General features: G+C 44.9%; 1 protein-coding gene across 2 annotated transcripts in view; it reads right to left on the bottom strand.

Moving 5' to 3' along the window:
* Positions 1-13,551, bottom strand: part of LTBP2 (latent transforming growth factor beta binding protein 2) — a 131,355-nt gene that overhangs the window by 70,717 nt on the left and 47,087 nt on the right. For both annotated transcript variants that reach the window (XM_077925599.1, XM_028719712.2), the window contains exons 4-8: positions 9,923-10,110; positions 7,690-7,860; positions 6,043-6,237; positions 4,361-4,641; positions 1,478-1,580 (exon numbers count right to left, since the gene is read on the bottom strand). In XM_077925599.1, coding sequence (XP_077781725.1) covers positions 1,478-1,580; positions 4,361-4,641; positions 6,043-6,237; positions 7,690-7,860; positions 9,923-10,110 — 938 coding nt within the window. The remainder of the gene's footprint in view (positions 1-1,477; positions 1,581-4,360; positions 4,642-6,042; positions 6,238-7,689; positions 7,861-9,922; positions 10,111-13,551) is intronic.

The raw sequence follows: 13,551 nt of genomic DNA, 5'->3' as shown, positions 1-13,551 counted from the left end.
TGTATTGGGAAGTTTTTAACTTTTTGATGTTTTGCTATATTTTTATCATGTTGGTAGCCATCCAGAGTGGCTGGGGCACCCCAGTCAGATGGGTGGGGTGTAAGTAATAATAATAATAATAATAATAATAATAATAATAATAATAATAATATAATTGCTATAGCCTCAAGCCTGACACACATAGATCAAGACAATGCATCTTCACTTTCATCATAGCAGTTTGATCCTTCTCTTACTTGATTGTTTAAGATGACTTATATGCCACTTTTCCACCATCAGTTGTGCCCAAAGTGGCTTATAACAAACATTCAAAACCTCATAATACAAATATATGAAATAGAGAGCATGTCAACAAATTAAAAAATGGCAAAATAAACAATTTAACAAACATAGAATAAATCCAATATTACTAAAAAAAATAAAAATAAAAGCAATATAGGTTTAAGTATATAAATACAAAGCAGAACAAGAGCTAATTGTCAATTACTTCTCAGCACATGCTACCCATGGGGTGGGGGCAGGGGAACTCCTGACAGTAATCCTGCCACAGTGTCTAATTAAAGGGGAACTTGTCACAAATTCAAGTATTTGTTTTAAAAACTGGTAAGGGGGGAAAAATTTAAAACCAGACACTAAACTTTGCCCCTTCCCTACCTACACAGCCCTGGCATACCCGATAGTGTGGGCAATTCAGCATGCAGATTCCAGGAGAAGTGCAATGAATGGGTAGACCTAGCAGCCACCACTCTGGAAGAATAAGTCAGTCTCCCTTTTCATTCACTAGGTATTTCCAGCACACCAAGAAATAAGCCAATGGAAGTGCCATGCTCCTTTCAGAATAACCTCTACCTTTGTTCTGCATCAATCTCTTTGGGTACTGGGAAAAGAAAATGCAGAACTGGATTTGTATGCCCCTGGAATGGACTCTAGATTCAACCCTGCCAATTGTTTGATGTAGTGTTATTTCCAGAGCCCCTGCCAAGTCTTCATCTAAAGCAGGCCTGTAAGTCTGTAAGGCTGAGTATGCAACCTCACCAGCCAATATGCAGGCATACCTCCTAAAATGACGGGCACTGTTTTCCAGTTTTCTCTTGCCTAATTTCTCTGACATGGAACAAACATCAGTCTGCCCTTGGGTTTTACAGATCTGGTATATAAGCAGACCACAAAGTTCTGAGCCAGCAACCGCGTCAAACCAATTCCTGCTGGCACCTAAACTGACACTGCAGCCAAGTAATCATCCCTGAGAATACCATATTACATGCTTTCTCCTGCCCGAGTGCATTCAGGATCATGTCCAGGAAGAAACAGTGTCTCTGAAACAAGTGGCCGTGCCTTGTGCTACTTTCCAGTTCCAAATGGGTCAGTCCAAATGGATCAGTAACAACCCAGTTTATGTTCAGCCTCATGTCCTGCATTGGCCCTACAAGACTCGTAGAGGGCAATGCTAATGGTTTCTCCCTTAGATAGCACTTACCTGGTTTCGATGGGCATGGAATGCATCTGCTGACCCCCCAAAAGGCCCCCACACTGCCACAACAATCCTCATAGCTGGCCAGACCAGGTAGTGGGTCAGCACACTAGAAAGAGAAATGGGGAAAAAAGAGAGAGCATCAGAATCCTGTGCTATTTGTACTTTGGAAGGAAGGCTATGTTAAGCCCTATGCCCAATCTTCCATTCCATTCTTTCAGGGGCAGCACATTGTAGACCACAGCTAAAAGTGCCAAGATGCCAGTGATGGGAAGGAGAAGTACAGGCCTGTCTTTCTATGGAAGGCTAGGGGTTAGGGATGAATAAATCTGTCAATGTTGGTTTCTCTCAGTTTCTACTTTTTCCATTCTTTAAGTTCTGTTCCACGTCACTTTATGGGCTTAAAAAATAAAAAAAAGACCACATAAAAATTATATGCATTTCCAAGAAATTTTCTCCTAACAAATGCATTTTTGTTTAATGTATACATTTTCCCCTCATGCTGAGCATTTTGCATGTTATTTTCACTAATGTGACATTTTATCTGTGCCCTTTCCCCTAACACAGACATTTTTGGGTTAGAGAACTACATTGCAAAATTCAGAGCCGTGTAAATGTTGAAGGATAGCTGTTCCTTCGCTTTGTGTTAAGGAGTTTCGCAGTGAAATGCAAACCAAACAAACTTCTCCTCCATCCCTAACAATGGTGCTTGCATTATTCTTAGGCGTCATTACAGGCACCCATGCTCCCTGCAGGGCCAGAGGTGTATTTTAAGACAGTAAACAGTCTCGCAGACAGGAAAACGAGAGCCTTGCCTGTATCTTTGGCTCTTGGAAAGCCAGGGTATTAGTATTAGATACAAGGTATTACTGTTATGTTTGAGCAGCAGAGCATGACCCAGAGATAATATCACCAAGCAAAGCCTTTGGATAAAACAAATGCCTTTTCACAGACGTACGTCTATTAACTCGCGGGATGGGTAGACAATTCCAGACCTTGTGGGGACATTTGTGGCGAGGCGTTTTCATTTACTTAATGAGTATTTTTTCCCCCTCCTAACAAGTCCCTCTGGATTACAGTCTCCCCCATTAGAGCTGAATTGTCGTAGTCCACAGGCCAAATCTGGCACTCATCCATCGCCAAAATGGCCATGTGCCCAGCACTCACATTCCAATAAGTATGGCTTCAGACTGAAACGGAAGAGACAAATGCTTCCTGCCCAGGCTCCTAGCCATCACCTAGTCTGCTCCACTGCGGACCCTGCTCCAGTGGAACGAAACAAGAGAAGAACAAGGTAGCTGCTTTCCCCACTCCCACCCCCTGAAGTTACCTATAGAACCCTACCTGAGATGAAGTAAGGCCTAAATGTGTCTCCTCCTTTCACTAAATCCGCCAGTCAGCACTTGGGGGAAAAACAAGTACTTAAGGAAAACAGCGACTGCATGGATCATTTACTCTCATAAAGTGGAATTGGGATTTTCCAACCCTATTATTATAGGCAAAATGTTTCATACCAAATTTTCAGAATGAATCCATGTAGAATTGCTTGGCTGAGAAGACCTAGTACTAGGAATCAGGATGGAGCCAAGTCTGACTAATGTCAAAATTGATTGCCTTGGGCATGGATCCCAAATGACACAGACTGTCCCCTGAAAATCTGGGTTAAAAATGCAATGTAGCAATCTAAAAAATACACACAAGCATTATTCTGAACTCCTGTATACAGTGGTACCTCGGGTTAAGAACTTAATTCATTCTGGAGGTCTGTTCTTAACCTGAAACTGTTCTTAACCTGAAGCACCACTTTAGCTAATGGGGTGTCCCGCTGCTGCCGCGCCACCGGAACACGATTTCTGTTCTCATCCTGAAGCAAAGTTCTTAACCCGAGGGACTATTTCTGGGTTAGCAGAGTCTGTAACCTGAAGCGTATGTAACCTGAAGCGTATGTAACCCGAGGTACCACTGTAATTCCACAGAACCTATGAAACAAGAAAGAAGGAAGGGAAGGGAGGGAGGGAGGGAGGGAGGGAGGGAGGGAGGGAGGGAAGAAAAGAGTAGGACTAGATTGCACCACTCATGTGAATTTTCTTCCCCTAGAAGCTTCAAGGGAAATGAATTTTAATCAATACCAAGCATTTGTTTATTGTGAGAAGAGTTTCCATATATATTCATTTCCTACTAAAATCTTAGCTAGCTCTAAAAAGAGTGTCCTTTGGACCCAGATTGTTTGAGTGTATGTGTGTGAGGAAAAACAGACCGTAAAAAGGCTGGAACAAAAAGTCTCAGAACAACGTATGGTCAAGGTAGCATCAGTTGATCAGCACTTCTATTGACTCACAGGACTAGATGTGCTCTTTGAAGATGCGCAAAGTGCTTCAGACCACAGGCTCAGCTGCCTCCTTTGTGAGGAAGAGTTTCTGGGGGAAGGAAAAAGCGCTACCTACAGAATTGAATGAACCCTGCCTGGCATTTTTTGTTTGACTTTCTAGAGCATTTGTAGGCTGAGGTAATTTTAAAAAATAATTGTACATTCTCCCTGGTGGACCAAAATGCCTGAATCATTGTCCTTGATCTTTTAAATGTTTGTAGCTGCCTCTATTTCATCGTTTTTACCTGCTTTTATCCATTAGTTTTCCGCCGCTGCTTCTTTTGCTTGATGATTGCATTTTATTATTTTTTATTGCATTCAACATTACCTTATGACGTTACCTTGGATTTTTCAAGAGAAGGTGGGATACAAATGTTTTCAATAAATAAAATCAAATGATACAAAATGACATTTCATGCGCATGCTCAGGGTTCACACACACTGCATCCATTAATCTCACATTCCATAACCTACACCCCAAGTGTGCGAAAAAAATTGAGTTAAGACAGAATAGCTCTGACCTTTCCATGCATTGACTCCATGTAACACTTTCCCACTAGGTCCTGAGGCCTCTGCGGCTGATGTCTCTCTGTGACAATGTTGTTGTTGTTGATGGTGATGGTGGTGGCGTTATCACTGTACTGGTGGGAACCCAATGGAAACTGAGATATCAACACGGCTTCAACACTGTTCTCTTCCGACTGATCTGCGTCACTTTTCACTCGAGCTACCTGATGGATCTGCACAGCAGCTTCCGGAGGGTGGTTGATATGTACGTTCACAAGGGAAGGGTTTCTGGAAGCTGGAAGGAAAGTTTGTCAATGGAAACATGACTTTGCTTCTTGCTCTGCAGCAACCTACAAATTTCTAGAGGGGTTAGTGGATATACAGTGGTGCCTCGCAAGACGAAAACAATCCGTTCCGTGAGTCTCTTCGTCTAGCGGTTTTTTCGTCTTGCGAAGCAACCCTATTAGCGGCTTAGCGGATTAGCGCTATTAGCGGTTTAGCGGCTTAGTGGCTATTAAAGGCTTAGCGGCTTAGCAGCTAAAAGGCTATTAGCGGCTTAGAAAAAGGGGGGAAAGCGGAAAAAATCGCAAGACTCGCAAGACGTTTTCGTCTTGCAAAGCAAGCCCATAGGGAAATTCGTCTTGCGAAGCGCATCGAAAAACGGAAAACCCTTTCATCTAGCGGGTTTTCCGTCTTGCGAGGCGTTCGTCTTGCGGGGCACCACTGTACTCTGACCAGGACCACACTGGTTCTCAGTACAACCATTAGATTGAAAAGCAGCCATCGCTCGTTCATTTATGGCCCAAAATGTACAAACAAGGGAAATAACTTTTGACTTGCAATGAAGCCCAGAGAAAACAACGAAACCTGTGAGTATCACAATACAGTGGTATCTCTAGTTACGAACTTAATTCGTTCCAGAGGTCCGTTCTTAACCTGAAACTGTTCTTAACTAGAGGCTTGCTTTCGCTAATGGGGCCTCTTGCTGCCACTGAGCCGCCAGCACACAATTTCCGTTCTCATCCTGGGGCAAAGTTCTAAGCTCAAAGCAACTCTTCCAGGTTAGCGGAGTTTGTAACCTGAAGCGTTTGTAACCTGAGGCGTTTGTAACTCGAGGTACCACTGTATGGACAAGAATATTAGCATCATCCATTAGCTTCTTTCTAGGCTATGCGTAGATTATAGCCTACATGAGTGGCTTATTATGAATTCTAGACCAGGGGTTTTAGCTATGTGAAGGGAGTGTGGCTATTTCTTTATGGGGATTTTAATTAAGAAATTCAGAAACCTCTACTTAGGTCCTCAATTTGTGTGTGTGTGTGTGTGTGTGTGTGTGTCTATATATCTAAATCATATCTAATAATTAATTAGAATACAAGTCAGATACCTGCATGGCAGTAAAAGGTAGTGCTCTCACAAAAGGAGTCCTAAGCACAGGTGCACACCTAAGCCAACATCCTGTATATGTATTTATCTTGAAGCACACACAATTGAGCAGTACTAAGATTGTGAATAGTTAAGCAGAGTTAGGGATGTTTTTGTAGAGAACCACCCCTTCTTCTATAAGGCACTTATCATCTGATAATTATTTTCCCACTTCATGGCAAGAGGAAGGTGGGGGGGAGGCAAAGGCATGCCCAATATAAGCTCCACACACCAGCAGCCTATAAGAAACAACGAAACTAGTGCTGCTTACCAAGTTGGTTGGATAAAGGAAGTGTGTACATGGAATGTTTCATGGAGTTGCTTGCCAGGCTGTTTGGCACGTCTTTTTTCCTTTCCACTTTCAAAGCTGGTAGGTGGCAGAACTTCCCTGTAGAGTTAGATGGGCACCAGCATTCATCCCTGCCCACACAGCGTCCCCCATTTAGACAGGGAATCTGGCAGAAATCTGTAAAGAAAGGAAATTTGTAAGTGAAAGCCAGAGATGGAATGCAGATGAATGTCCAGAAGCTCACCCTAGCCAGCAAATAGGCAAATACCTGTCCTATCAAGAAGTCTCAGTCACAGAAAGATGTCAAGCTGTCCCAGTTATGAAGGACGCCAAGCATGTGAGCTAACTCTACTTCCAAAGATGACTAAGCAACTTTCTGCCTGTGGTGCTTGAAGGCACTTCTATCCTCAGCCCTACTATTTGTGCCATGGAAGAATGTTACTAACATGGGCTGGAAGAACGTGCAATATGGCCAAGGTAGGTTTCATTTTCCAATTCAGCATGTTAAGCCAAAACGGACTGAAACCTCGAATGGGAAGACACCCTAAAATTCAACCACAGGGAGGAAGCATTTGGGTTCTTCTTCTGTGAGAGCCTGTGAAGGGCCATTCCACAGAACTACTAAAGGTAAAGGTAAAAGGACCCCTGACCTTTAGGTCCAGTCGTGACCGACTCTGGAGTTGCGTGCTCATCTCGCTCTATAGGCCGAGGGAGCCAGCATTTGTCCACAGACAGCTTCCGGGTCATGTGGCCAGCATGACTAAGCCGCTTCTGGCGAACCAGAGCAGCACACGGAAATGCCGTTTACCTTCCCGCCGGAGCAGTACCTATTTATCTACTTGCACTTTGACGTGCTTTCGAACTGCTAGGTTGGCAGGAGCAGGGACCGAGCAACAGGAGCTCACCCTGTCACGGGGATTCGAACCGCCGACCTTCTGATCGGCAAGTCCTAGGCTCTGTGGTTTAACCCACAGCGCCACCCACGTCCCAGAACTACTAGATAGGGTCAAACTCTAGAGCAGCCCTTCCCCAACCTGGAGCCCTCTAGATGTTTTGTAGCGCTAGTCATCTGGAGCTGGTAGGAGTTGCACTCCCAAAACATCTGGAGGGCACCAGCTGGGGAAAGTTGCTCCAGAGCAATGGTTAGAGGGCTGACCTGTCCAGCTCACTGAAATTTCCTGTGCAATTACAGTTTCAGCAAGATCAGAAGAAAGGCTTCAGCTGCCATAATAATTAGGAACGGCATAAAAGCTTCAGCCAACTCTCCTGGTTTCCACACAAGCGAAAGGAGAGAACAGGAAGAAATTAGGTGTTGGGAGTCAGACCCAAAAGCTAATGCCAATGAAAGCAGAAAATTGGCCCTGACAAGAAGAATTGCAGCAATGCCTGTCTGAGACTCTGACTGAACTGCTGTATTGAGGGGAGGACAAAAGGTAACTGTATTCGACCTCTTGTCTCAAAGAGGGCAGGACCAGTCTCGGGGAAGACTCATTTTCAGGCCAATTGAGCTGTCATCCTCCTCCTGCTCTGAACTCTGCTCCTGCAGTGAATTGCTAGTCTCGTGGATGAAAGCAACAGAGGAAGATAGATAAACCTTGTGAAAGGGGTCAGACATATGGGAAGACTCACAGATACGGAAGCCCGATTTAGGGTCATGGTCATGCCCGCCCTGGCTGTACAGGGTGGTGGTGTCTCCTTTCTCACAGCTGTTGTAGCAGCGGCCATGTCGACAAGTCTGTTTACAGATTGTGGGGGTGAAGATAATCTTTATCTTCCTGATTTTTTCTGTCAGGTTGACACCTGCAAGGAAAAGAAAAATGACCATCACAGAGCAGAAAGATGTCTCTGAGCACCTTAGTTTAGCACAGGAGTGAGGGACTTGTGGTCCTCCAGATGCTGGATTCTGACTCCCATCAGCCCAGCCAGCATGGCCAATGGTTCCAGGGACAATGGGACTTGTAGTGGCTTAAGGCCATGGACGGAAGAACATAAGAAGAGTCGGCTGTACCAGGCCACTGGCCCATATAATGTAGCATCCTGTTTTCACAATGGGCAACAATAAGGCCTATATTACAAGCCCTGATATTACAAACTCTATAAAAGCAATAAGTACAGACTACTAAAGGGTGAACAGGAGGATTTAGTAGATTACACAGCGAACCCACAGAATACATTTCAAGGATTTACTTAAATAAAACTAGGGGAAAGGGATAAAATGCATTAACTGAAAGAAGCACGAGGCAATTCTGTATCAGAATGACAATAAATTCTTTCCGCCTTTATTTCTCGGCCCTGTTTTAAGGAAGGAAAGGAGACTGGGAAAGCTACCCTGAAGGGAAATGCTTGGATGTAATAATAATAATAATAATCTACAATATTAATGCCTCCCACCAGAACAGAGCACATGGCTGTGTTCCAGTCTACTCCGGTCCTACTCCAGCTGAGACGGGGGGGGGGGGAGGGAGGGAGAGACAGCCAGGCCAATTAGTTGAAGTGAAGGTAGAGGAATGTTGCATAGATCAGTTAGGGTAGAGATGTCAAAGCTGAGGGGGGAAAGCTTGATGCCTCACCTCAAACAGGATACTGGGGAGCTGGAAAGGGTTCAGATAAGGGCAACCAAAAGGATGGAGGCAATGGAGCAACTATGAAGAATGACTACAAGATTTGTTTTATTGTATTTTTTAAATTAAGGATGTTTTAATGCCCCAGTGGATTTGTTGCTATGTATTTTTATTATGCATTGGTTTTATAGTTGTAAGCCGTTTAGAAGCCATTCTGGCATATAAGCATATAACTTAATAAACAACAACATTTGGGGCTTTTTAGTTTGGAGAAAAGGCAAGTAAGAGGAAACAATGATAGATGTGTAAAAAATTAGGCATGGTGGGAAGGAAGTGGTGAGAGAAAAGTTTTTCTCCCTCTCTTATAACATGAGGGGAACATCCAACGCAGCTGAATGTTGAAAGACTCAGGCCCATGGAAATGAGTGTTTACCTTACTCACTGTATTGCTACGGATTGCTGGCACATGTACATGGCTATGGCATTCTCAACTATACCCTACCTTAATGGTGACAGGGACATGGGTGGCGCTGTGGTCTAAACCACAGAGCCTAGGGCTTGCCGATCAGAAGGTCGGTGGTTCGATTCCCTGCAACGGGGTGAGCTCCCGTTGCTTGGTCCCAGCTCCTGCCCACCTAACAGTTCGAAAGCACGTCAAAGTGCAAGTAGATAAATAGGTACCGCTCCGGAGGGAAGATAAACGGTGTTTCCATGTGCTGCTCTGGTTCGCCAGCTCCCTCGGCCTATAGAGCGAAATGAGCACGCAACCCCAGAGTGGTCCGCGACTGGACCTAACGGTCAGGGGTACCTTTACCTTACCTTAATGATAAAGTTAAATGACCCCTGCAAAGTTAAGTCCAGTCAAAGGCGACTATGGGGAGCAGCGCTCATCTCGCTTTCAGGCCGAGGGAGCTGGCGTTTGTCCACAGACAGCTTTCCGAATCATGTGACCAGCATGACTAAACCACTTCTGGCGCAACAGAACACCGTGACAGAAACCAGACTGCACAGAAAGGCTGTTTACCATCCTGCTGCAGCAGTACCTATTTATCTACTTGCACTGGCATGCTTTCGAACTGCTAGTTTGGTAGGAGCTGGGACAGAGCAACGGGAGCTCACCCCATCGCAGGGATTTGAAATGCTGACCTTCTGATCGGCAAGCCAAAGAGGCTCGGTGGTTTAGGCCACAGCACCACCCTCATCCCACTACCTTGATGGACTCCCCACCAACAACAACACTGCAGGAAGCCTGTGCTTAGAAACATTTGTCAAAGAAACCTGGCTCATTCTTTAGACCTTACCCCCGTGAGGTGAAGATGGTTCTTGAAATGCCATACGTGGCCCAGAACTGCTCTGTTCAAATCCATTCCCATTCGGCAAGGCATTGGATGTGAGCTGATCATTATTGGTGGCTGGATAGCGTCGGACTGTACGAGAGGGCCCCGTGTGCAGCTGAGGGGTAGCAACAGAACGACTTTGGCTCTGAGACCTGTTGAAAAGAAAGCAGAGCTAACATCTGTGCTGGATAAAATGATACAAATCTTTCTTTCTCTTTTATTGATTTGCATACCAAATTCGATAGAAGAAAGAGATACAAAAACAAAGAAAAGGAAGGAAGAAAAACAAAGAAAAAAGGAGGAAGAAGCCGCAATCAGTTCCCATTAAAAATACAATATCCCTGATACATCCATCTTAGGTTAAACATATAAATTGATGTCCAAATGTTGAAACAGCTATCCACATGTAGTTGATAAGAAACACACTCAAATGTAACTAGGGTGGTACAGTCCTCACACCACTGCATAATAGACAGTGGGTGTTTATCCTTCCAGGCTTGTAACATAAGGCGGTGTACACATTACCAGCTTAAAATGCAGCTAAATCAGTCATAGGCAAACTCGGCCCTCCAGATGTTTTGGGACTACAACTCCTATCATCGCTAGCTAACAGGACCAGTGGTCAGGGATGATGGGAACTGTAGTCTCAAAACATCTGGAGGGCCGAGTTTGCCTATGCCTGAGCTAAATTGTTCTTATTCTCAATTGGAATTGAAGCTGGTTTTGGGGGAAATGTATCACTAGGAAATGACAGGATAGATATGGATTTGGGCTAACATTGTGTGCATGCCACTTCCCAAACCAGCCATGGGAATGCACTGGATGTAGAGTTAACAGGAGTGCATACACAGTCAAAGTCTCTTGGCAACCATAAAGGTTCACGAAATCCCCTCTGTTGTCCTTTCATTAATCCCCAAATTACAGGAATATAATTTAAAAGTAAATGGACACCTGCAAAGATCAAAGGTTTCACCAATACAAAACTGATATGGACAACAACTTCAGTCCAAAAAAGGAAGTATCACTGGCCATGCCCACATCATATGTCACAGCATTTCCGGCAATACACCTCCAGCTTCTATCTGTGTTCGACATGGCCAGGCATTCTTTCTGACTGCATCAGAGGGGGAAATGAACCTGGAGGCTCCTCTTCATCAGCTCCATTTGGACCAGCTGCTATTTGATTCTCTCAGAACCATCTCCTCCACTGCCATTAAGCAACTTTATTATGTAAAATTATGAAAGACCTAGGATCTGGACATGCATATTTCCCTCTTTTCTTCATATCCACCCCCACCATTCTTTTGACTTGTATCTTTTGGTTTTAAGCCATCATTCAAAATTGTAAGCTGCCTAACCTCTCACCATTGCTGAGACACGTGGAAGCAACCAGCTTAAATGGCTTCCAGGATCATTCCAGACTACTTTTTTTACAGCTGCCTCCAGGGAATTCAGCCCCTTGTGAATGAATTTAGCCAGTGCTATTTCTCTAGAAACAGAGATGCCGGAACTCACCATGAACACATCCCTCGTTCTCTTAGAATGACAATGGCGCCCATCTGAGAGGTGCTAGAACTAAGTTCCGGCAAGTTCCGGCTGAAAAACAGCCCTGAATCTAGCCACCATTCACAAGAATACAAAAAGCTTGTGGGGTAGCAATAATATATATCTGTCGGGTCCTCTTGAGCTGTGCATAACCATTTTGGCACATCCCCAGTTCAAAACCACTTCAAGAAGTTTTCCCATAGCTCAAATTTATCCGGGCTCAGAAAACAACAACACCCCAGAAGTCATGCATGCAGTGTGTTAAATGAATTGGCCCTGAGCAAAGGGCCATCACTGCTGTGACTGGGCAAGATGGTAATGTATTTGTGATGAAAGTGCTGTTGTTGTCCTAAGCCTCTCATCTTCCTCCAGCCGTGAGTGATCCCACAAAAGCCTACTCATCTTCTGCAAAGGGCTGAAGCGCATTCCCATTCCTGCCTCTGGCATTGACAAGGAAAGAGATGTAGCCAGAAAAGAAGCCTGGCCAAGAAAATAAACAGAACACGCAACCCATAAAAGTCGTGAAAGAAACTTTTACAGGGAATGAACACCCATGAGTGAATTTGCATTCCCCACCCCCACCCCTGGGTAATTTTATTTATGGGGCCTGGCATTTTGCAGCAGTCAAGCAAACAATACGCATACACTCCCAGTTCCCAAGGCCACTCTTCAGTGCCCACTTAACACATGCTGGTTGTCACCCCAACAGAGCAAAGCTTGTTTTAACTCAGCGGATTCTAAACCTCTTTCTTTCCTAGGCTTTTCAACCCATTCCACCCTGTTGGCTCCCATTTTCCTTTCAGGGGACCAGTGCCAAGCTTTCCAGACAGCTTTGTTTGTAAGTACCCTGACCCACCCTGTATTTTTCAGCATCCTAAATGAGCCAGGGCAGAGTCAGTACTGAGATCTCCAAAGAAGCCTAAAGTGAGTCAGTGAGATTAAATAGGTCTTATGCGAGACACTTAAGCCCCACAAGTTGTATCAGATTCCCTGCACGTTCCTACTTCCACAGCATCTATATTCAGTGTGCATTTGCACAATACAGACTCATAAGCATGAGATCCCAGTTTCGATGCAGCGCTTAAAGAAGCTCCAAGAAGCAGGGCTGGGGGGGGGGGGGAGTCCTACCTGAAACCCTGAAGATTTGGATTCAAGGTTTGCTGCTAAATTTAGGGGTTAACTATATCAAACTATTGGTTTGAGCAGCATGAGCCAGCTCTTTCTTATACTTGGGGGTGGGTTTGGAGAGAGAGAGCTCATTCTAAAAGAATTCCCACTATGTTAACTTTGGTGGCTCAGTCATTAACTATTATTTGAAACCTGGTCTTCAGCCTGCTTTATCTTGCAACATGAATCTTGTGTACATATTGAAACAAAGGACAATGGATTCGATCCTGAGAGTTGCTAATTGAAGAAGGTTCACCGAGGGGAACTATCTCATCCTCATATTCCCCCACCCAAGAAAGACTCTCTGGAGGGTTGAGGTCCTCTTGAACAGTGTGGGTTCTTGCACAGGGAGTTCTTCGAGAAGGGAGAGAATTACCCTAAGTCAGATACAGGCTGGGACGCGGGTAGCGCTGTGGGTTAAACCACAGAGCCTAGGACTTGCTGATCAGAAGGTCAGCGGTTCGAATCCCCATGACGGGGTGAGCTCCCGTTGCTCGGTCCCTGCTCCTTCCAACCTAGCAGTTTGAAAGCACATCAAAGTGCAAGTAGATAAATAGGTACCACTCCGGCGGGAAGGTAAACAGCGTTTCCGTGCGCTGCTCTGGTTCGCCAGAAGCGACTTAGTCATGCTGGCCACATGACCCAGAAGCTGTACTCCGGCTCCCTCGGCCAATAAAGGGAGATGAGCGCCGCAACCCCAGAGTCGGCCATGACTGGACCTAATGGTCAAGGGTCCCTTTACCTTTACAGACACAGGCACCTGGTGCAAAACAGAGCTCCATTCACACAAGGTGCTTCTGATTCGGGGTCATTCTCTCTTCCCACTTCAGCCCTCTTTACTGCAGCCTTCACTGTTCAGGAGGGTTTTTGAGCCTCCACTA

The sequence above is a fragment of the Podarcis muralis genome, chromosome 1 (assembly GCF_964188315.1).
Source record: "Podarcis muralis chromosome 1, rPodMur119.hap1.1, whole genome shotgun sequence".
Lineage (NCBI taxonomy): Eukaryota > Metazoa > Chordata > Lepidosauria > Squamata > Lacertidae > Podarcis > Podarcis muralis.
Note: the sequence above shows the minus strand (reverse complement) of the source record. Positions and strands in the feature narration are given on the sequence as shown.